This window comes from Hetaerina americana, unplaced genomic scaffold, assembly GCF_022747635.1.
Source record: "Hetaerina americana unplaced genomic scaffold, ioHetAmer1.1.p SCAF_40, whole genome shotgun sequence".
Classification (NCBI taxonomy): domain Eukaryota; kingdom Metazoa; phylum Arthropoda; class Insecta; order Odonata; family Calopterygidae; genus Hetaerina; species Hetaerina americana.
In genome coordinates this window covers 128,297-151,500 of record NW_027286986.1, presented here as the reverse complement: position 1 = coordinate 151,500, position 23,204 = coordinate 128,297, and the positions used below count along the sequence as shown (strand labels likewise).

General features: G+C 34.1%; 1 protein-coding gene across 19 annotated transcripts in view; it reads right to left on the bottom strand.

Annotated features, from left to right (window-relative positions):
* LOC139692755 (RIMS-binding protein 2-like) overlaps window positions 1-23,204 on the bottom strand; it is a 133,775-nt gene that overhangs the window by 43,876 nt on the left and 66,695 nt on the right. For 17 of the 19 annotated variants that reach the window (XM_071591010.1, XM_071591011.1, XM_071591023.1 and 14 more), the window contains 4 exons: window positions 22,729-22,874; window positions 12,552-12,885; window positions 3,947-3,970; window positions 1,351-1,534 (listed from right to left, as the gene is read on the bottom strand). In XM_071591010.1, coding sequence (XP_071447111.1) covers window positions 1,351-1,534; window positions 3,947-3,970; window positions 12,552-12,885; window positions 22,729-22,874 — 688 coding nt within the window. The remainder of the gene's footprint in view (window positions 1-1,350; window positions 1,535-3,946; window positions 3,971-12,551; window positions 12,886-22,728; window positions 22,875-23,204) is intronic. The other 2 variants (XM_071591017.1, XM_071591029.1) reach the window with 1 other exon arrangement.

The following is a 23,204-nucleotide window of genomic DNA, read 5'->3' as shown; positions in this document are numbered from 1 at the left end:
TATGTAATTCATTGTTATGCATTGATCTCACTGTGGTAGGAGAACTGCATAGTGACAACTCACAGGTGCAAGCAGTTGTTGGGTTATGTCTTTGCCGGTGTGTGAACTGGTTTAATTTGCTTGTCTGATAGGTTTTCATTAGACTGCCCCTCACAAGTCTATCACTAGAGCTAGGAGTTAAAATTATACACAATATTTATTTTTTATTTCTGGAATATTCAGAATGCATTCCTTCTTATGGAGAGGGAATATGAATTTAATTGTTCACTCATCTTCTGCGGGTTATCTCCACTTCTTGCTTCTCTCAAACATTTAACGCCTGAATAGACTTTGTCATTCTATCCATTTTTAAGATCACATAATTGCCAATGTTTCCAGATAGAAGGGCCTGATATTCACCATCAATGAGACAGAAAGTGATTTAAATGGCTAAGATTAAATCAAAGGGGATGATGTAGCATTCTTCTAACCATCCCCAGAAATCATGTCATTCCACGAATTCAATTCTTTGCATATGGGTCATTCCTCACCACTTTAAGCTGAAATAGATCTCACTGCCAGATTTAGAAGAAAATCACTTGATATTTCATATGCCTAGTTATCCTAAACTGAGTAATTTTGCAATTTACGTAAGAATGAAAATATATTTCTGATGTTTACAACATGTGTATACATCTAGTCAGATAGTAAAAGAGTAACAAAAAGCTTTAATTTCACATGGTCCTGAATGGCCAAAGCTCAAGGAACATGTTTAGAACTGGATTAAAGACAGGAATAATGGGATTAAAAAATTATTTTGAAGCAAGAAAATTAGTGATAGGTATGTCTATTGATGATTTTCCCAAAACAACATTATGGTGTGAACAAATCATGAAGAAAAATTGCCACTGCATGCATACCAGAACTACAATATTACAAAAACTGCCACTGGAATGTGAAAGAAGGTTACAGAATTTCACATTGCAAAATAACTGTGCAGAAGATTTTAGCAGCAGTGATGATGAATTTCAGGGATTGTACGATGTATAAAAGTTAATATAATTGCAATTTTTTAATGCAATGATTCTATTTTTTTCTTACTATGAAGAGGTAGCATTAAAAAACTTTTTGGTCTGATCCAAGAAATTTTCATAACTTCTAACTTCAAAAATCATAGTTAATCTAATGGACTGGGGAATAGAATGCTTGAAAACAAGATAGTGTCAAATGAAGTCACTGCACATACCTCTTCACCGAGCAACAAATGTGTTAATATTTACACATACTCAAGATGTCATGTAAATTACGTGCTACTAGTGAACCTAAAAATAGACAGCTACTGCTTCTTGGAATCGAAAGACGCAAACATACCTGGGTCCCTGAGGGCCAGGCCCTCCCATCACTTGCTGTGGGCGAGGACCCTGCCGAGTGTCCATGTGACTCCGTGGCATCCTCTCTGTGTAATGCACCCCTCTCATCCCGGGAGCTCCACGCCTCGAGGGATCGTAGTCATCCTCACTGAAGTTACCCTCACTTGCTGAGTCTTTTGTTATTTCTGAAAAAATAGCAAAAAAGAAGAGGAGACCAACATTTAGGGCTGAGGAGTAAGATTAAATGCCATTGGATTATGCGAAAATACTATATTGGACCATCCAGACATAGCACGAGACTCATTACAAACATTTACAAGATTCCTCAACGGTTTCGATACAAAAATAAAATTAAGAGGTGCATTTAAAAGGTAATAGAGAGGTTGAAACAGGCGTACGATGTTTGCTGACATTTAAGCATTGAATGACTTTTGAATCATATTTATATTTCATAAGAAATCAAGAAAAGAAAGTTTCCAGTTCATAAGTTCTCAATCCATGCTTTTATCTATTGAAGTGGAAATTGTCAAGAAGTAACTTTTAAACCATGCCCATAAGTTATTTTACTGAAATGAAAATGGACAAATTAAGTTCTATTTGAATTGCTGAAAAATCTCTTTTAATAGGATTTTAAAACTATGAAAACTTTAACTTAGTAATTTATTAATATTTTCAAGAGTTAGAATATTATCTCTTATTATTACTGTTCATCTGAAATATATCATTTGTTGTCTCATTATTTCACTAGTTATAAGTTTAAGTCTGAAATTCAAATAGCAACTTCAATCAAGAAAAAAATCACATTAGTGATTTTTTTATAATTATTTTGATCTATACTTTCAGTAAATAACTGTCAATATTTTTTTGCAATGATTTGAGACAAAACATGAAAATTAATCAAAATAATTATCAACAATAACTTCTACATTGAGGTATCAACATTTAAGTAGAAAACAGTCAAGCACTTTTACTATATTTGATATTAAATGGATATGGGATTGAGAGAAAGGAAAGAAGTACTTGAATATCACTACAATTTTAGGTTTTTAATTTCTGATAAATTTAAAATGGCATAGCAATAAAAATTCATCAAAGTTCAATCAAATAACACTACAGAACACTAAACAGACTTACAGAAAGTGAAGGGGGTATAGGCCACCAAATGTGCAGGGTTACATTGAAAGAATTAAATGATTTTAGCACACAAAATCAGCATTACAATAGCCTTAGCAAGGATAACTTAAAGGTTTTAATCTTTAAAGTAACATAATATGACAATTTAAAATGCAACATCACTTACAACAATATAGCTCTAATATTCCAATTCCATGCAGTATCAATATTTTATACAAATATAAGCTACTCAAAATAACACCACACAAAACTACAAGGCCAGCATGTAGCCTAATTTTCTCTTCTATATCCAATTATGTTTAAACCTACCCATGTTACCTAATACTGAGTCAGTAGTATGTGTTCCTTGCAACATGCAAGAATAGTTGAAAAACTCATCTCTAATACTCTAATATGCTAATGTACCTTCTGTGGACTAATACCTGAATTGGGAGATATGGTCATCACAAGTCAGCATTAGCAAGTTTAATGTATGCCATTAATTCTTTTCAATTCCTTACATTTTTCTAGTAAAGAAAAATCACTGAAATATTCACACACATTTCTTACAGAAATTATCACGGATAAGATTTCATAATACTGAATTAGTTCAAGGCACAGTCCAAATGGAATATATATGATTAGCAGTCACATTGTAAATAATTCAAATTCATCTCGAAAATGCATCTCTCTAAAATGCCATCATCATTATGCACTCACTTTGTCAAAAACATTATTATTATTAAGATTAACATTGAACTGAAGAAAATATTTCATGAAAACTTCATTTGAAAAAAAATAACCAACACATTTGAAAATACTGAATCATACATAAGAAACCATGGCATTACACTGCAGCTATTTCAGTATATTAAAAAATTGGGATAAGAAATTTAATGTCATGTGTAATGATGAGATGTTCATGTAGAATTAAAGCGACATGTGTAAGCTGGAGATCACTCGGGGCTTTAGAAAAAAAGTGAACAAGATTGTGAGGGCTAAGGCTGAATGATAAGGAATTGAAACCATTACACTATTTCTTTTCAAGGGTTGAACAATAACAAATTTCATCAAAATTTTACCAAACATGATGGTAAATTTTGTTTTTTTGGAAATTAGAACACAAGGATTCATATGCAACAGCTACTATTTAACACATATTGGACTTATACAAAAAATCCAAATTGATACTATTTGACTCCTTGGGCAAATTTTTATCTCCACATCTTAAATTGTGTCTGACCCTGAAATATATGATGGTTATGGATTCTGAAATCTTTTCTACGCCATGACTAGCATGCTGATATTAAGATCGAGTCATTGTCTGACTACCAGTGAAAATATGCAAAGTCCTACAGATTTAATGTGCATAAAGTTATCGATACAATGTACAATGGAGGTAACCTTTATCTACTGGGCCTTTCACTGACACAACGACATTAAAATCAGCTCCTTAGGCCAGAAACATTGTTGCAATAACTTACCAGAATGCTGAAATCCCTTATTGACTGTGAAGAAAATGATGAATAAAAACAATTGTTGGACAGTTGATTTTTTACTCTATATTTAAGCAATTCAATTTTTGATGTAATAAATTACATGAAAAGTGGGTTAAAAAGTACAAACAAGGGTACTGACACTGATTGCAATTTTGTAATAGTATAATATCCAGCATAGATCAAAGAGACACTGGCAGAAGACACACTTCTAGAAGTTGTCAAGCTTTCAACTCAAAGAGGGATTTCTGGACAATGACATAATTTGCTTGAGATAGAAGGTTATCATTATTGGATAGGTAAAGGATATCGATGAGCTTGCTCAACAAGGTAAAAAAAGAACTGCAATTTAAACCATCAACTGATCACTGATTCCTAATTACTGAATTTTCTATTGCAGAATTGTTAACCTAAAAGAAATATATCTTAGGGATAAAATAGAGGTCATTGTTTTTGAAGGCCCACCTGAAGACTTTGAAACAGAAAATAAGTTTGTTAACAACTAAGAATCTACTGGAGTCAATGAATGAAGTGAGAAATGCCTAATATTAGAAGTAACATTAGAAATATCATTTTGCACATGGAGAATAATTAATTAAAAACAGAAAACTCAAGTAGAGATTATAAAAAGCATATGAAAAGCAGGAATAAGTGACAATGACACATTATTTTCCATGAAATACATGTAAAAATCTATTAAAAATTGTTACATTCATACATATTTGCAAATGTACACCTTTTCATTTCATTGTCACTGACAGTCCACCAATTAGAGTTAGGTTTTAGGTGACTCCAGAAAACTATTTCAAATTGTCAATACACACTTGGTACTCTTTCCTGTCTCCTTCCCATTCCATTTCATTGCCCTCAAAAATGCCCTCTTCCCCATAAGTTTCCCTCCATCATGACCTTCAACATTTCACTTGAATGCATACATTGTATTTTATTCAAAACAATATCATCTTCCTCCACTTATTATGCCCTCTGCATTCTTCCCGAAACCCACCTCTTTGAATCGCCAACTCTATGCTCATCATCTTTCCTCAAGTACAGCATTTGTAACAAATTGAAATTTTTGATAGTTTTTTTTTCAATTATTGTCTTTTAACCTGACTTGATTATCAAAGTCTCTCTCATCATTGCATAAGTTTCTGCAATTAACGAAATCCAATGCTCTTGTTACTACACAAATATTTATCCAAAACTGAAGTTGAGGAAAATTGAGGAAACTATGCTGGCAGAAGCTTTGTGCTTTCCTAGATTTCTTTGCAGATGCCCATTTTTGTTACCCCAAAAAATGAACTTACATGGAAGAGATCCCTGCAGACAAAGAACTTCCACATCATCAGACCACAGAAAGCCTCAAAGAGCTATCTGCTGGTAGTTCTCTACCAGTTGCAGTAGTTTTCCTCATACTTTGAGAACACTTAATATCACCTTTCTGATTATTGAGAATCTCATTACTTTTATCTTATACTGATTTATGTTAATCCCATAACTTATACATTGATGCTCACAACAATTGTTGCACCCATTTCATCAATTGAATCTTGATAAAAATTCTTTCTATTGTCGCAAATTATTATCCCAACATAATGATGCAGTCAGAGTTTCATTTAATACCTATTAAAGTTACCAAGGTATCTTGATTTAAAACAGTGCTTACACAGAGTATGGCAACTGTGCATCAGTGTCACCCATAGGTGTGGTGAAGGATTAGATGAATACCCAAATAATTAGGGAGCTGATTGAAAAATTTAAGCACTGCATTCATTTGAGTGTAAATTAAGTTTAAATTCAACACATTGGTAAAAGTCATTCCTGGAACTTTTTTATAATGCAATCTAATGGTTTCTAGTGGTGGGGTTTGAAAACCATACACAATAATACAACCAGATATTGTTCAGTCCACAGTCTAAAATGACAATATTCAAGACTGAAGGACTGCGGAGTTTGGCAGATAGAATTATATATTTTTTGTTGTTCAAGCAAGCATGAAGTACATATCTGAAACTCTTATTTCATCAATATGAGAGCACACTATGCATTATGCATTTGAATTCATAGCCTGTACTTTAGAAAAAATGTATAGTTAGGAGAATCTCAAAAGAGCATTCAGTTTAAAACTATTGTAAGGACATTATAACGTGTGAGACTGTGACCCATTTTTTGTATAAGCTATGCATATATTTGCAACCAAGCAAGAAAAGTTCACCGGAAAATGTAGTAAACTTACTCTGCTTCATGCAAAAGCCAAAATTCACCAATTTAAATAAAAACAAAAGCCAATATAAAATTAGCCTAAATTTCATCATATTAGAAGATGTCATTCCCTTTTCAATATCTTCAATAATTAGTGCACAACATCCTCAAGAGATTTAAGGCAGTAAGTGCCAATGTTAAATATCTCACTGTGCATTTATTATCACCTGTGCTGTTCACCTGTTGCATTTTCTCGATCATTTTTAGCACACCACTGCTGCTAAGTTGGGATAGTGAAAATATGAATGCCCATGGAAAAATTGTTAAAATGAAAACTTATTTTATTCAAATAGACCCATTATTTTATTCTAGATCCATTAATTTTATTTTTGACAATAAGCAGGTAATAAGTTTAGTAAAATTTAAAATTTGAAAGATCAATGACGCTAACATTTTGAAGATGGTGAGCCTGACTGAGTTAAGAGAAGAGCACTTCAATGCAACAATTTCAGAGTGTAAAAATCATTCGCCTTGACTGGGATTTTTACACTCTGAAATTGTTGCATTGAAATGCACATTAGCGGATGACTCCGTTAAAAGTTACTGTTGCGGCATCTCCCGCAGTTTCTTTGGAATTTTTTAGAAGAGCACTTGCCAGCAATACATAAATCACATCTGATGGTGGCTGTGGGATTCATTGAGGCATGGCCAAGCTCATGGCTAAATTTTAAGAATGAAACAATGTTCATTGTGAAACATAATTATTTTCTGCCAGGTAAAACCTTAATTTTTGTGGCTAATAAATGGACAGAGTTGCAAACATGAGAAGCAGAAGCTGAATTTCGGATTCTTTCATCAAGGTAAAATATTGAGAAAAAAGGATTTGCGGTGAATTGTTTCAGAATGGAGATGCATGAGGTAAAAAGCCAAGTTCTCCCAATTTGACAAAACAGTGCTACTATGGAGGAGTGAGAAAAAATAACTATTTATGGCTTAGTGATTCCCTTAACATACATTGGAGGTCGCAATAAATTTCCAAGTCAGCTCTTTCCATGACACAAAAATGTGGTCTTGAAGCATAATTATTTTCAATTAGCAATATTTATGAGTGATTGACGAGCTCCAATCACCCACCTATTCCTTGCAAATAATTTAAATTTGCTTCAACCTCAAGCAGAATGGGAACATCGCTTGTGCCCTTTTCCTCATCCAGTGATAGTCCGCCATAAGTCTCATTCCATTCCACTGCTTTTTTCAACGCTAAATTAACTTTGCCCATCTTTTTCTCCCTCATATGCAATGATAAACCAACCTTTCACAAATATTTACCGTCATAAATAGGTAATATTATTCTTTGAATAGGCTTGAATGTGTAATAATACATTTGTGCATTACATCGTAGATAAAGGATAACATTTTTTCCCAAATATATATTCACTAAATGTAGAAAATATCATGCCATCAGTCACTTATTTCTCCTTGTGCAGATGTCATGGTCAATGAGTGTCGCAATTAGCTGCAAACAGGTTCATTCTAATTCTTGCTTAATACACATGGGAGTGATGTCTTACCATCTGAATTCTCATGTCAAAGTGCTTCAAACTTCCCACAGAGGTACCATGAAGCAAATATATACCTCCATATCAAGTGCTTCAACCCAAGCAATGACGTGAATGGTTCACATATCAATTGCTCCAAAGCCTGAATTGAATGTCATCATGCTTCATTTGCAATGTTAAGGTGTTTGACTTGATTTTCAAGGCCATGGATCTCACAATCTCCAAGTGCTCGAATAACAAGTACTGTAGATAATGGAAACCAAGAATCATAGTTGGCAAGAGTTTTGGATATTTAGCAAATCGGCGATTTTTTCAATAAAGACTGCGTATAATCAAGTCTTAATATTCCTCGATTTAAATAATAACGACTGTTAATACTCCTGAATATTTTCAAACTTTGAAGTCCGTGTACATATTCTTAAAAACTCCAGAGACATGGCAAAAATAGCTTTGTTAAAGCAGTATCATGTACCATGGGTAACCCAAAAATCAGTATTAACAGTTAAGAAGCATTGAAGTAGCATTGTGTATTTCATTAGTTGTGGCACATGAAGAAGTTAAAATTTTTCCTTTAAATATAAGAATGACAGAAAAGCATTGCTGTATTTTAAATGCTGCATATCATTGTTTGATATTTAAGCAGAGCAGTAGCTGCAATTATGTCACCCACTAGTCACAGAAGTTCAATATTTTAAACTCTAATCTTAGTCCTAATAATTTTACTAAAGCCCAAGCAAGTAGTTAGATCCAATATCACAGTGTAGAAGATTGGCACCATGAATAGCAGCATTTTTATGTCATAATTAACTACATTTTTATTTGAAACTATAAGTGAATAGGTTAGAAAAATATAGATAATCAGCCAACCATAGTCTTAAAATTTTAAATCATTAAGAATTTGGAATTAAACAGTTGCAAATGAATGCAAATTAGAAATGGCTTTCACAGCTCAGTGCAATGCTCACCTATGACACCTACACATAACCATAGTAGACATATTTTTCAATATTATTTACGAACAATTTCCACAGACAAGACATAGACAAAAGAACACAAACAAAGAGGAATCAGGGTGAAAGACTTGAGTGATTGAAAATTAAAAAAATTATTCTACTTGCATTACCACAGGAGAGAGAAGGCAAAGAAGATTTGCAAGGTCACGTAAGAAGTAAACTTATATCTGAAACGAAAGCTTTTTTTAAGATGCATGGAAGTATCTTTAGATGTAGGGTAAGACTTGATTTGAATATGCTTTAGATATTTAAAATAATGATTTTTTATCAAGTATATACACTTTTTTAATTCTCAGACAAACTGAAAAGTGTAGGACAAACCAAAACATTCAAAAGAAGTTAACTGTTTTCATACTCTGTTCTATTTGAACCTATTGAAATAAAACATATGTTTAGTGATGGACAATCACAATTTTTATTTTTGTAAGCAGCTAATAATCCTGAAATACTTACTGAAATGATAATTCCCTAATATTCTACATGTGTTCTACAAAACCATAAAGAAATCCCAGTCCTGCACAGAGGCATTCTTCACTATTACACAATAACAGACTTACAAATTAAAAGAAAAATATTTCATATCTAAGGATTCATGACTTTATAAGAGTATGGTAAATTTTTAGAAAGAAGAAAATTTATCAGGCAAAATAATAAGTCAGGGAGGAAAAAATTGCCCTGACATGTAGTTTATAAACCCTGAGATTGGGCAGAGAAATAGAATACTAGCACTATTCTGAGAAGGTTTCCTGGGTGTAGATTTTAATTAGTTATTTAAATTTTATACGGTTGGGATCTATCAACATAAAGATAGTAGAAATCAAACCAAAACAATACAGTGATTCATACCCTTTTAGTAATCATGGTATATTGTACACCAAAATGACAATCTTCTTGATGAGTCTGAAAAACTCAAAAAAATTTCAAGTGAAATTTGAACTTCAATTATTGAGATAGCATGCCACTATGCATCCTCAGAAATGAATCTGCATGCTTTTTGGTAGGTGTTAAAAGGCAGTTGGCTAACTGGTCCCTTGCCTTGTTTGTCATCAATACACAAGTAAATGCCAACTGTCAATTCTAGCTTTTTAGTAAAAAGTAGTATGATTGAGTAGGGACCACAGATGCTGCATGTTTACATCATTGAACATATTTTTTTGCCTCGATCATTTCAATAATATTTGCAATGTTTTAATAACTTTCACTAAACATGTCCCCAAATACAGCTTATTTACCCTAGATTGTCTCAAACAAATTTATTTTTTGTGCCCATGAGATTAGTCCATTTTTACTCCATTGTACACAAATTTGACAGCATTTATAAAAAGGAAAAAACCAAGTATGGCTGCTTGAACTACTTAGTTGAATATCAGACCAGAATTAACAACATACTCACAACCATTTCTAAGATCAATATGCTCCTGAAAGTTGATTTAACCATAGAAATGAGATTTTGTTTTGCGCCATATTGGAAAAGTGGTTCACAATAATTTTGAAGAAGATATTTTTGAACTGTAGCATTCATCCTTTCTATTGTAAATAAAAGCTTCAATTTAATATTGTAACCATTGATTTTCCCACCCTCAAGTTTACTCTCAATGGTTGGAGATGAGTGAGGGCATGGATGTAAAACATGGTGTTTTTTGAGGAAGAAATGGAATCATATTTTGGAGTGATAATTCTTAAAAAATAATGTCAAGTGTATATTAGTTTCTCCAAAAATAAGGAACTTTTTGAACTAGTCCCTTCCACTAAGGGGACTCTGTGGGCTCAAGCATATTTATTGTTGAGAAACTGATAAAGAGCAAAGGAATAGCAATTTTTCAAGCAACCATCCTCATAGGGCAAGCCATGATGCTAATGGCATTGTAAGAAAGCCCATGGAACCTGTGAAGATATCCTTAATAAACAATGAACTCCTTCCAAAACGATGCCAAAAGTCAACTGATTATTGGAAGCAAAATAAGGTTAGGCATCTGCATGGAACACTGAAATCTTCCAAATTTCCTCTTCCTCTCCATAAAACAGTGATCCTACCAGTGAATGCTGGCTTCATCCAAAGCAATAAAGACGGTAGGTAGTCCAAGCAAAATTTGAAGTTAATCCCAATCATTTATTTTAGATTTGTGGGATTATTCACAAGAAATAAATTTATCCAGTCAATACAAGTTGTACTGATGTTCTGAGTTAAGGGAAATTGTGATGTAGTTACCACCAAATAAATGCAGGTGGGACTTTCAGAATGCTCTGCATGGCCATTTAAATGCAATATTTTTATATATTTGCTATATGCTCTTTCTATTAATTATGTACCTTATATACCTTTCTGTAATTTAATCTCTATAACAATTAAAATAAAATTATTTTAATCTTTTAGATTCCAATTTTCCTGATTTTCCAGTAGAGTGTACCTACTTTTGTCTAATTTTTTTATAAAAATTCTGGAATCTCATTGCATACATTTTGAGAATCATCCCTCATTGCCAGACAGGCCTCTGATACCACTTCAGTAGATCCTGCAACTGTTTTGGTAGTAGCATGGCTTTTATTAGTCTGTATGGAAAATAGCCCGTCCTAAACACAAACTGGTCTCTCAACTAAAAGGGATATTATTCTTAACTGGAATTCCGAAGTTATGGATCACAGTCCCTAATGTTTCCAAATATCCAACCCTTGTCTTAAGTTCAACTGCATATTTTTTTAAGAAATTTAGTAATTACTGACTTATCACTGATTTTCCATCTTTCCTTTCAGTTATATCACCCTTAAATAGTGCTTGAGCAAAGTGGGTGTTCTTACTCATGCGCTGTTTCAAACACTCAACTGTTGCCATTACTCACCGATACACACCAAAATTGCGGCTAGCCATGCATTTGCATTTTTGGCAAAAAATAGCCTGTACAACCCATCCCCTTTATTTGTCTAACTGACCCCCTGTGCATTTGCCCTCTTCCTCCAAATAAAAAATCCTGTTGATAGGGCAGACATTTGACACACCTAAAGGACCACCAACATTAATCACAGGTGGTTCTGAACACACAGGCCCAGGAGTATTCTGGGATATCTTCTGATCATAATATGATTGCTGAGATCAATGATGCACTCCCAAGTGGACTAGTTAAATGAGGACAGAGGTGACTAAGAAAATGCTCAAGACTACTTAGGACCAGCAACTTGTCCATGAAGGTAATGATTTGAAGCCGTTTCCTGATGATGATACAAACACAATATTAAAACTGCCTGCAACTGACTCCTAATTGGCATGTCATGAAATATCAATGATGAAATATGCTGGCCATAATTTAATTTTCATGAGAAAAACGATCCACAATCTCCTCTAGTTTTCCCTTCTGATGAAATGTGAATGATCTTCAGTGGGTACCAATTATTCATTTAGAACTATACCACATGAAATTCAAATGATTAGATACACTTATTGTTTAAGAGATACTTTCTAGTAGGAATCAATCATATTCAAAATAAAACATATGGCATGCCAGGGGTTCATGGACAAACAATCAAAGTTAAGAGAAGACTTTGAATCGATCATAAACAGTTTGATTTTCAAAAAAAGTTTCACTACTACACAACTCCTCATAAGAGATTTCCTTTTCTTACACGAGCAACTCTTTAACCTTCCATCTCCTCACATATAAGTATTCTATTTTCATTTGGAGAACATAAACACAATGAAACTCCACAGCACCATTACTTTCAAGGAACTAATAGCATTAATAATGACAGTAATAATGATAATAATAGTAGTAATGATGATGGCAAGTAAAGGCACCAGTGCGGAGTGCACTCCCCAATGTTGCTCACCAATGGATGGGATGTTCATGTGAGCCCCTGGGTATATCTCTTTGTCGCTCAGGTTCTCGTCAGTCTCGATGACCACTTGGCCATGGGCATCAACTCGCATGCCCCCCCTGCCCATCATCCCACCCCTTGCCCCATGTGGGCGCATATGGGGTGGCACGGCAGAACCAGGGGGTGGGGGACCGTACTGACGGTACTGCCCCTGCTGAGCCACCCCTTGCTGCTGCGGAGGCATGCCCATCCCCATGGCGGCCTGTTGTTGCTGCTGCTGCTGCATCTGCATCGCCCTCTCCTCCTTCATCATGCGGCGCTCTGCCTTCATCTGATCGCTCGTCTCCTGCATTGCAAGACACAGAATCAACAATGCGCAACAAGGTGCAACGCTAAATTTCTCCACGCTGCAAAGTTTCCACCGTTCCCTGCGCACACAGAAGCAATGCTAAAGTATGTTCTCCGTCGAGTATGTAATTCATGATTTTCATTCCGCTGAGCAATGGCCTCATCACAAAAAGAGGAAGATGGCTTCCCTCAAACTCAAGGAAATGGAATGATAAAAAGGTGGGAAGGTTGAACGGCTGAAATCCAAAAATAAACGTCTCCAATTTCACTCATAAGATTTAAATCATTCTAGTGAGCGAATTCAACATGCTCATTACATTTTTCAAATGGTGAACTGGACTTATAATGAAGAGATGGTGACAAATAGGCTCCAAAATTGCCAAATTGCATTACTCATTAAAATATTACGACTCATGAATTACTTTCTATGAATAAAAAATCTCCTACGCACATAAATCTGAATTTTTATGAATATATTCTCATGGTGGTTTTACAGGGTGACATATCATGAAAACCCCCTTATGTGAAACAATTATTAAGTCAATTTCATGTATGCTTCCGGCCAAAATGTTTGACTGACCGGCAAACCCATGCACTAAGGTCAACATTATATATGGTAACACATTGGATAGTGTTAAGGGTTTACTATGCAGTTAAAAGAGTATGAAGAGAGAAAAAAGAAACATTATATATATATATATATATATATATATATATATATATATATATATATATATATATATATATATATATTATTATTATTATTATTATTATTATTATTAGGTAATCTACCGATTTTGGTAGCGTAGCGTAGAAAGTCTTATACAGTGAATGAACATCACTAGAAGTAATTAATTTCCCCAAAGAATAAGGATATTTGTGGGGTTACCAGAAAATTTAACGTGGGAGCATCCAGCATATGGGAATAAAGGATAGGAGAAGCGGTGTGATGGTGTTTGCATCAAAATAAACGTGGAATGAAATACAGGAAATTTTTCTGGCCTGAGCGTGAAGAAACACTTCTTTTATTGCATTTTAGGGATCTACCTATCCTATTATATATTTATACATATGTGTATATTATATGATTACTCTACCTATATGTGAAGTACTATGTATTAGAATAAAGAAGTACTCAGTATTATAATGAATGAAATATAGAAATTATGTGTTTCTTCTTTTTCTCATGAATTTATGAGATGAAATAACTGTAACAGTAGTAGATCTGTATAAAATAGAATGCAATTTGAAATGTATGCTTCCAGACTAATTTATTTTTGCGAGTATCTTCTTTAAATTATTGTGTTCATAGGTATGTAAATATTTGGGTTTTCTTGTCTTTGAATGACATCCAAGCCAAAGATTCAAGTTGATATTTTAATAAGTACAATTTGACTTAACTTCCCAAAATCCAAAGATATACCCAACTCAAAACTGAGGCAAAATATTTAATAAAGCTCATCTTGAGCCTAAAAAAATATCATTCAAAATGCGTATTTCAGTTAGTTTCAGATTTTTATTCTTAATGTATTCTTTCTTTAACCCATTTTTATAGGTTATGTATTATTTTGCATATTTTTTCTAGATTCCAAAGGCCTTCCTCCATTTATAAAATAACTATGATAAACTTTCTGTGCTTGTTCTGAAATTTCATCAGACTTTAAATATTTCAAATGGCCACACATTAAATTTTTTGAACGTTATAAATACTGGACAAAGACATCCCTCAACTGAAATAGCTTTCATGGATAAGATCCAACGTTTGGGAAAAATTTTGTACAAAATTGGCATTTTTTTATGCTTAGCATGTTTCTTTTTACATGCGGAGTATTGGACCAATACTGCTACAACTTTGTGGACTTTTTGAAGTGAAATGGGTCGGAAGGCAATAGGATCTGAAAAATCTGGTTTTCTCAATTAGTTATTGCCAATTTATCATTTACATGTCCTAAGATTCATTCTACTGTGACTTATAAATTGAAGTTTCATTAAGTAAAAGTTCAAATTTGTTTTCTCTGAATAATATAGATTAGAAAATATAATTTTTTAACCACTAAGCAGAAGAAAATTTGGCCAAATAGACTTTCAAATGAGAATTTAAATGGATTGCAAAGATTTCACTGCATATATGCATACTTTCACACTCCTATATACTTTGGTCCCTTGGATCATGCATATAAAATTCGGGAAATAGACAAGAGAACTAGCCGACTCAAGGACTCCTTCTTCCCGCGGACAATACGGGATAGTAACTGCAGGGTTATAGGCAGCGAAAATTCCACTTGCCATCCTCGGTGCCAAGGGAATAATTAGTTCTGCTTAAATGCATGCTCTTTCACTAACCTCGTGCATTTTGTTATCATAACCCATTCTTACCAAATGACCTCATTAGTGTTCCGTTCATCTGTTTTTAGTCTCCCTTTTAATCCCTCTTCCCTCTCCGCAGGAGGAAATTCTTGCTACCTGCAACGTTGGGTCGCATTCCCTGCCTTTTACTGTCTTTGTGGGGGGTAGATTGTTTTTTGGGCTTGCATGTTGTTGGATGGCTTTCATGCTGCACCCTGGGGTGCAGTTGTTTGTTGATTTATGGTATATGTTTGCATGAATGTTGGATGAAGGTATTTTTGCATGAGTGTGTGCGCTGCTGTGGGCGTAATTTTCCATGTTGTTGTTTTGCATGTGGTATTGTCCCTTTTTACGGTTGGTGACCTAACACCCCCCGCCACATGCTCTTGCGGTGGGTTGCGGGGTATTATGAAGATGTAGATATATGGTTGTTTCATCATAAGGACTTTGATATACAATTTAAGGATTATTTGCAGTATTAGCTCAAATACTTTTAATGGCTAAATGAACTATACTAACTATAATATTTCAACAATACTGTTTGAATGTAATTGGTTATCTATTACCATATACAGTAAATACTAATGCATTTAATTGCTAAAATCATCACTGAAGTACTACATGATACAGGAGAAAGTTGTGGCTAGTTGAATGTTTGAGCTTTGCTGCATTATATATTATGAATACTTTTGAAAAATGACACATCTATTTGATAAGTGTTTTTATTATCTTTCTCTTCATTTTTTCTCAATTCAGATAAGTTTTATACCAAGATTCAAATTTGAGAGATTTATGGTAAAGTGAAGGAATTACTTGTGCAAGGAATTGAGGTAGCCTTAATAGGATTGTAACTCTGAACTTTTGAAAGCTTCAATTATATACAAGAGAATGAACCAGCTTGGAAGCCTCATATGCTAGGACTTGATGTATCTGAAAGAAGTGTTCAATAAAGATAAAAAGATTGATGGGGAAAGGAATGAAAAACAAAATCTCAACCAGACCAAAATTAAAACTTTTCCAATGGTGGAAAATAATGTGGGTGAGCTGGGCAAGTGTCAAGAAAACAGATACATATTGCAGATTCTTTGAGTGATATGCAAAATGCAATCCTGAAGACTAAATGTTGAAATTGTGGGTTGAGAAGGTGACATTCTTATTTCATAAGGAGAGGTCCTGCGATTCTACCAAAAGACAATATTTTGGAAAACTGAATAATAATAAAATATATTAAATTGCACTTGTATTAAAACAATGAAGTCCAGCATCACATTAGTGCAAGGGAAAAATGACTGCATATGAAAAGCTCGCTGAGAAAAATGAAACTTTGACCTATCATGAAAAGCATGAGCTGTCAATCTGCATGTCCTAATTACAAATGGGATTCATATTGGTAAATTTATCAATTTCTTATTCAAAACAACATGCAGAGGTTGCTGTCTCCAAATACCCATATGCATCTTTAATGGACTGAATCTTTTAATTTTACCTCCACTTGCTCTGTAATCTCTTCCTCTGGCTCTTCTGCAATGTCAGACAATTCTGAGGGTCTGTCATCCAAGTCACCTTCATCAGGGAGCTGGGACACATGCAAGCATCCATATGTACATCCATGTTCACCCATGCCAACACAATATACATATTGAGTGAGCAGCTCATAAAGCAGTTCAAAAAAAATACCAAGTGAGACAAAAAGCAACATAATATAGGTTCTAAGCAAAAAACAGCAGGAGGAAATACTCTCCACTCATATTCTTCTCCCAGGGACTGTGGATGGAGAATCTAAGGAGCTATGCAATGTTTAAGGTAAGCCTCCTAAAAAAATCAATTGAATCAAGGTAACTAGTTATTATCTATAAAGTGATTGGAATACACTAATATTTATTCATGCTACTACAGCCTGGCACATACGATGCAGATGAAAACTGCAGCCTAAACTATGGGTACATAGCAAAACTAACAGTAGGCATAGCAAAAAACAAAGATAAATGTTAACCTTTCACTCATCAATGTCAACTTCTTCTGAGGAATGTAGAAGCAACTATGCTTAGGGATAACTCTAGAGAAACTAGCACACAGCATTAGCAGACTATCAGATAAATAAATACCTGGTTATTCCACATATATTTTTTATTAAACATGATCCGGGTTTCGACTCACAAAGTCATCATCAGGGTCAATCATTTGTAAGTCGAAACCCGGGTCGTGTTTAATAAAAAATATATGTCGAATAACCAAGTATTTATTTTTCTGAAATGATTCGCTTCCACAAAGCGACGCCTGAAACCATTCTGTTCATTAGCAGACTAGTATACCTACCTCACCATTACAGATGCTCTTGAGAAGGTCATAAATTATTCTGCATGGATTATTTTTTTAAACTCAAAACAATCTTTTCACAAATATTGTCAATAATTGTTTTTAAATTACAATTATTTGTAGGAGTGAAAAATCTCTAGCTGCATTAAAAATGCTAGGAACTAAAAACTTAAATAATATAAACTTCCTCATACCAAATAGATCCTTTGGCCAGAGCTAACCCTTCTGAAACCTTAACCAGTTCAAGTTTGTTGACTATATTACTTGTACCCAGTAAAATCTTCCATGCAAAGAATTAATATTTTCTGCTCCTTTGCAATGATTTACTTTTCTACAAGAGGGGATGAAAATCTCTTGGAAAAACTTGTACATCTATTAAACAACTCCACAATATAGCTGGAGTCTAAAATTTTGAAATTTAATAGTATTCAAACAATGAACTTCTTGTATTTAAATTACAATTCAATTTAATTTACAAAATTAGAAAGAAAAAAATAAATACATATGTATACAGTTGAATTCAGTGATTCTCACGGCAAGCTAAGCTAACTTTTTAAAACTTTATAACTCAGATTCATGATGAAAACACAAAAGAAATCATGATATGTTATAGCAGCCTTTGCAATCACTTTAACTTCAAAATTTGTACTCTAATACTGAATGGCCATTCCCTATACTCTCAACTGACCAGTTTTTAACGTAAGTAAATTAAATATCATTAAATAGTAATTGCATACAACTTCCAATATTAATTTCATTCAAGCAAGACCATGATATGAAATGATTAATTTTATTATTGCATTACATTGCATTCTTCAAACATAGGTCTTTCCATGAATACAAAATATTATTGAAATGTCCATCTTTTCAATGTATGTTTTTATTCCTTTAGCGCTGGGACTTATCAAAAAGCAGAACCCTTACATTTCATTTCAGATCTAAATGAAAATTTGTGCAAAATAGGAAATGAAAAAGGAACATCAAGGTCAGGGTAAAAAATGACTTTCCTCTTCATTATTTACCACGAAACATCAGCAAAGAATCAATAATTACTTAAGGATAGACTTCTTTCAATCCTAAGCTAATTTAAATCAGAGTACCTTGCCTGGTAGCATGGGGGCAATACTTGGAACACTTAACTCACCTAAAGGTACCATTCAAAATAATAATGAGTAAGTTAATGGAAGGAGCAGGTAAAAGCAGTGAAAGAAAAATTCTAATTAATAAGTCTGATTTTTTTGACTATCCATTATAAACCATTAAATGGGCTATAATACGAGGGTCATCCGGAAAGTAGTACCCGTTCGTGCCGCATGAAGTGCTGATGACGCGAGTAGCCGCTGGACGAGGTCAGATAGCTTCAGTGGCTTGTCTGCCTTCTCTGAGCCAAGTTGCGTGACGCTAGCATTGCCTGTGTTGTTTCTGTGATTGTTTACAATGTTTAAAAAAATTGAGAACGCCGCCAGTTGTGAAGTGAGGGCAGTGATTAAATTCCTCAATGCAAGAAACGTTCGCCCATGTGATATTCATCGCCAATTAAAGGAGGTGTATGGAGACAATGTAATGGACGAGTCGTCTGTTCGGCGGTGGTGTCGCAACTTCAACATGGGGAGGGGGAACACACACGACGATGAGCGTTCGGGGAGACCGTCTGTCATTACAGACCAACTGGTGAGCTCAGTTGACGAATTCGTGAGGAACGATCGGCGCGTCACAATTGATGACATCTGTGAGCATTTTCCCAATGTTTCTCGAACAATTGTTCATGAAATTGTTAAACACCATCTGCATTATGCAAAAATTTGTGCAAGATGGGTCCCTCGCGTATCTCAATGAGCTGGCGGCGAAGGACTATGCAGCAGGAATACAGAAACTTGTCACACGTTATGACAAATGCCTTAATTTGCTTGGAGATTATGTTGAGAAGTAGTTTAAAGTATCCTCTTTCAAATAAAATTTTTTATGTTTGTTAATATTTACTTTTGTGTCTTTATTTCACGAACGGGTACTACTTTCCGGATGACCCTCGTATAACCAACAACTATGTACCTAAATAAAATCATAATGTTAATCCCTTTTAATTCATTTCATGTGTACAATGATAACACTTGAAAGTTGCAAATGGATGAAGACTGCAAACCATGACCTTTTCTGTATGAGAAAATCATGATATGAATATAATTGGATAAATGGTATGACACATAAATATCATGCATCCATATTTTATGCTGTGATACTTCTGAAGAAATCCTGAAGTCTCAAACATTTATTTAAGACCTAATGGGACAATATTTTGATTTCCGTCATCTTTTTTCAAACTAGCAGCTCCATAATTTCCTTTTAATGCTATTTGAGAAGTGGAAACCCAGTGAATGAGTCACCAAAATATATTTCATACCCAAAGAAACTGCGGGAGATGCCACAACAGTAACTTTTAACGGAGTCATCCGCTAATGTCCATTTCAATGCATTGGCTTTAACCTCGTGGACTGTGGCGCCTTGCGCACGACTACGAATGCATGTGACATTGTATGTACGGTATTTCGTCACAACATCTAGTTCCTTTACAAGCCCCAAAATTTCAGAGTTTAAGAGGACGCCTCGGTAGCTTAAGTGGCTAAAGCACTCGACCGGATATTGAGGGATCTGGGTTCGAATCCCAGTCAAGGCGAATGATTTTTACACTCTGAAATTGTTGCATTGAAATGCACATTAGCGGATGACTCCGTTAAAAGTTACTGTTGTGGCATCTCCCGCAGTTTCTTTGGAATTTGTCAAAGGGAAAACGCCGTAAGTGTTTAAAGTTGGCTATAACCTCGTGGACTGCGGCGCCTTGCGCACGACTACGAATGCCTGTGACATTGTATGAATGGTATTTCGTCACAACATCTAGTTCCTTTAAAAGCCCCAAAATTTCAGATTTTAAGAGGACGCCTCGGTAGCTTAAGTGGCTAAAGCACTCGACCGGATATTGAGGGATCTGGGTTCGAATCCCAGTCAAGGCGAATGATTTTTACACTCTGAAATTGTTGCATTGTATTTCATACCCTACAAACTTTTTCTGAGTAGAACTTTTATCTAACTTTTGTAGAAGAGGAGCTGCATATTTCCCTACCATTATTTCATATTTTGCATTTTTAGAGGGGTTCCAGCCTAAGTGTACAAATATTTCAGTAAATACACTGCAGTATTAATCATTGATTATGGCTTGCAACCAAATTTAATGAGTGAAAGATATTGTGATGTACAAAGAACTTAACCACACAATCATCAAAATCTGTGTCACTGGATTGAAAATTAATGGAAAGAAAATTTTTACTGGACTCAACCGCAGTCTAAGCTTCTACATTTTGTTTTTTTTTATTTTTTACTGTATTATTTGATGATAATGATGTCAAACCAAGGCCTCATCAGGGTCCCAAGGAGCACAGAGACCACCAGAGGTATCCAGAGAGTAAAAAGAGTTTGCATTATACAAGAACCTAGATAGGCATTCAAATCTGTTTATTGCATGCAGAATAACAGTAAATTATTGTAGGCATGACCTATGAGACAATCAAAACATAACAGAATAAACTGCAAAAGTGACTTATCTGTAATGAGAATAAACAAGACCCTGAATGATATTAGTCTCTGATTACTGTCAAATATGGATAAATGCAGATATGCAACTTCTTCTCTACTGCATATCATTCCATATTATGAACTAACTAATTTCTCTCTACTTTTAAGTGGAATAAGACTCATTTTGCACAGAAATTGTAGAATTTTAAGCTTGATTTCAATGAGGCTTCCTAATGAAAAACAAACAAGCATATGGATGTTTTTCACTTGTAAGTAGATGTTCATAAAATGGATACCCATGTATGTACTGAGGATCAAGCTATAATTAAAGTCAGGTAATGTCTTTTTAACTTTTAAAAGATTGTAATGATGACTCGATGAGTTTTTGCACATAATTAGATAACTGATGTGCTACAGGAAAAATGTTCTCCACTTACACATTTCCTTATACATCTCATAATTAGGATTCTTAATTATGAGACTTGGATTTCAACTGAAGAAAGAATTCATAGTAAAATACTGAGATTATATGATTTAATTCTGGTCTATGAGGACTTCTAGGTGAAATTTTGATCCTTAGTTGAATAACTGCTGCGCACAGAAGATTTCCAGTATGTATGCAGACTCATCCCATCAATAAGATGTAACTTAAAACTGAAGACTCATTATCAAGGCCAATTCCAATGCCAGGTATTGCCACAACCTCCCAAAATGACACATAAGCACCACAAAATTAGATTATTCCAATTATGATACCAATTCTCTTTCTAAGGATATTTAAGTACATTCATATTTATTGAAGCAGTCAATGTGTTTATTTTTGGCAAGAAATTTGTTAAATAGCAACCAAAAATAACTTCAGAACACAAAATAAAATAAAAAATTGAAAGGCATGACTAAATCTCAATGCTTGGTGCTCAGGCTTCACTTAAAAAAAATGAAATTCAAATGTACGTGCATTGAATGCATAGCAGTCTTTATGTTCCTAATTTATCAATTACCATTTGCTTGTTAGAATAAGTTTTGAGGTCAGTCTTTTTATTAACGAGAAAATTATGTAAAGTACAAGTATATGAAAATTAGTTTCTAACTGTGGATATGAACCTGTGTAGAGTGATTTGTTTCCAAGAATAAACTGAATAACTGACCAAGTTGAGTCCATAATAATGGATGTAACCTTTTTAATAATAGAGGAATATATTATGCTAAACCAATTTCTAGCAAAAAATATTAGTATTGATAGAATTTTTACGCAAAAATATAGCCATTTAACTCTGCATAATATATCCAACCTGTCCACAATGTGGACCTTCATGCCAATCAACGATCAGAGAGAGACTTAATTAATACATCCATGGAATAATGAAGCAACACTTTTAGTCATCTGGAAGTTCATGTAATTTACAAGTGTTTTATTTTTGACTCACAAAAGCCAAAAGTCGACATTTACAAGCCCATAAACACATAAATCTTGAATAATTCATTGAGTAAAATAACTTCATTCACAGTTATAACTACATATAATATTTAAAATATTATAAAATTCTAATAAATGCATGCATTACTCTTTGCATGCACAATATGACAAGGCAATATTTTGTATTGATCGACTTACCTTTAACATTTTGCCTTTGAGTACATGGTTCGGGATGGGTGTAGGAACGCTGTCTGATGACTGGCTGTCTTTTGATTTTGTTCTGACAGTCACCTGTTTTGGGTTGAGCCCCACTAACTTGTTGATGTCAATAAGGGCATGGTCACCTACATTTGCAACAAGAAAGAGATAAAATTATCAATAATAATAATAGTTTTTATTAAAATAAATGAAAAAGAAAAACTTTGTTCCGATCCACCACTTTTTGGCAAAGTGGTGGATTGGAACAAAGTTTTTCTTTTTCATTTATTAAAATGAACTTCCACAAAGTTGAGGCTGAAACTATTGAGAGTTTTTATTTGCCTGAGGATCTGGGTACATACATGTTCCAAGATATATGGCACGTCAATGATCATAACATAATATAATATACATACAAAACATAGTTACATGCTCAGAAATTCATCAATGGAGTAGAATGAAAAATGAATGAGTAA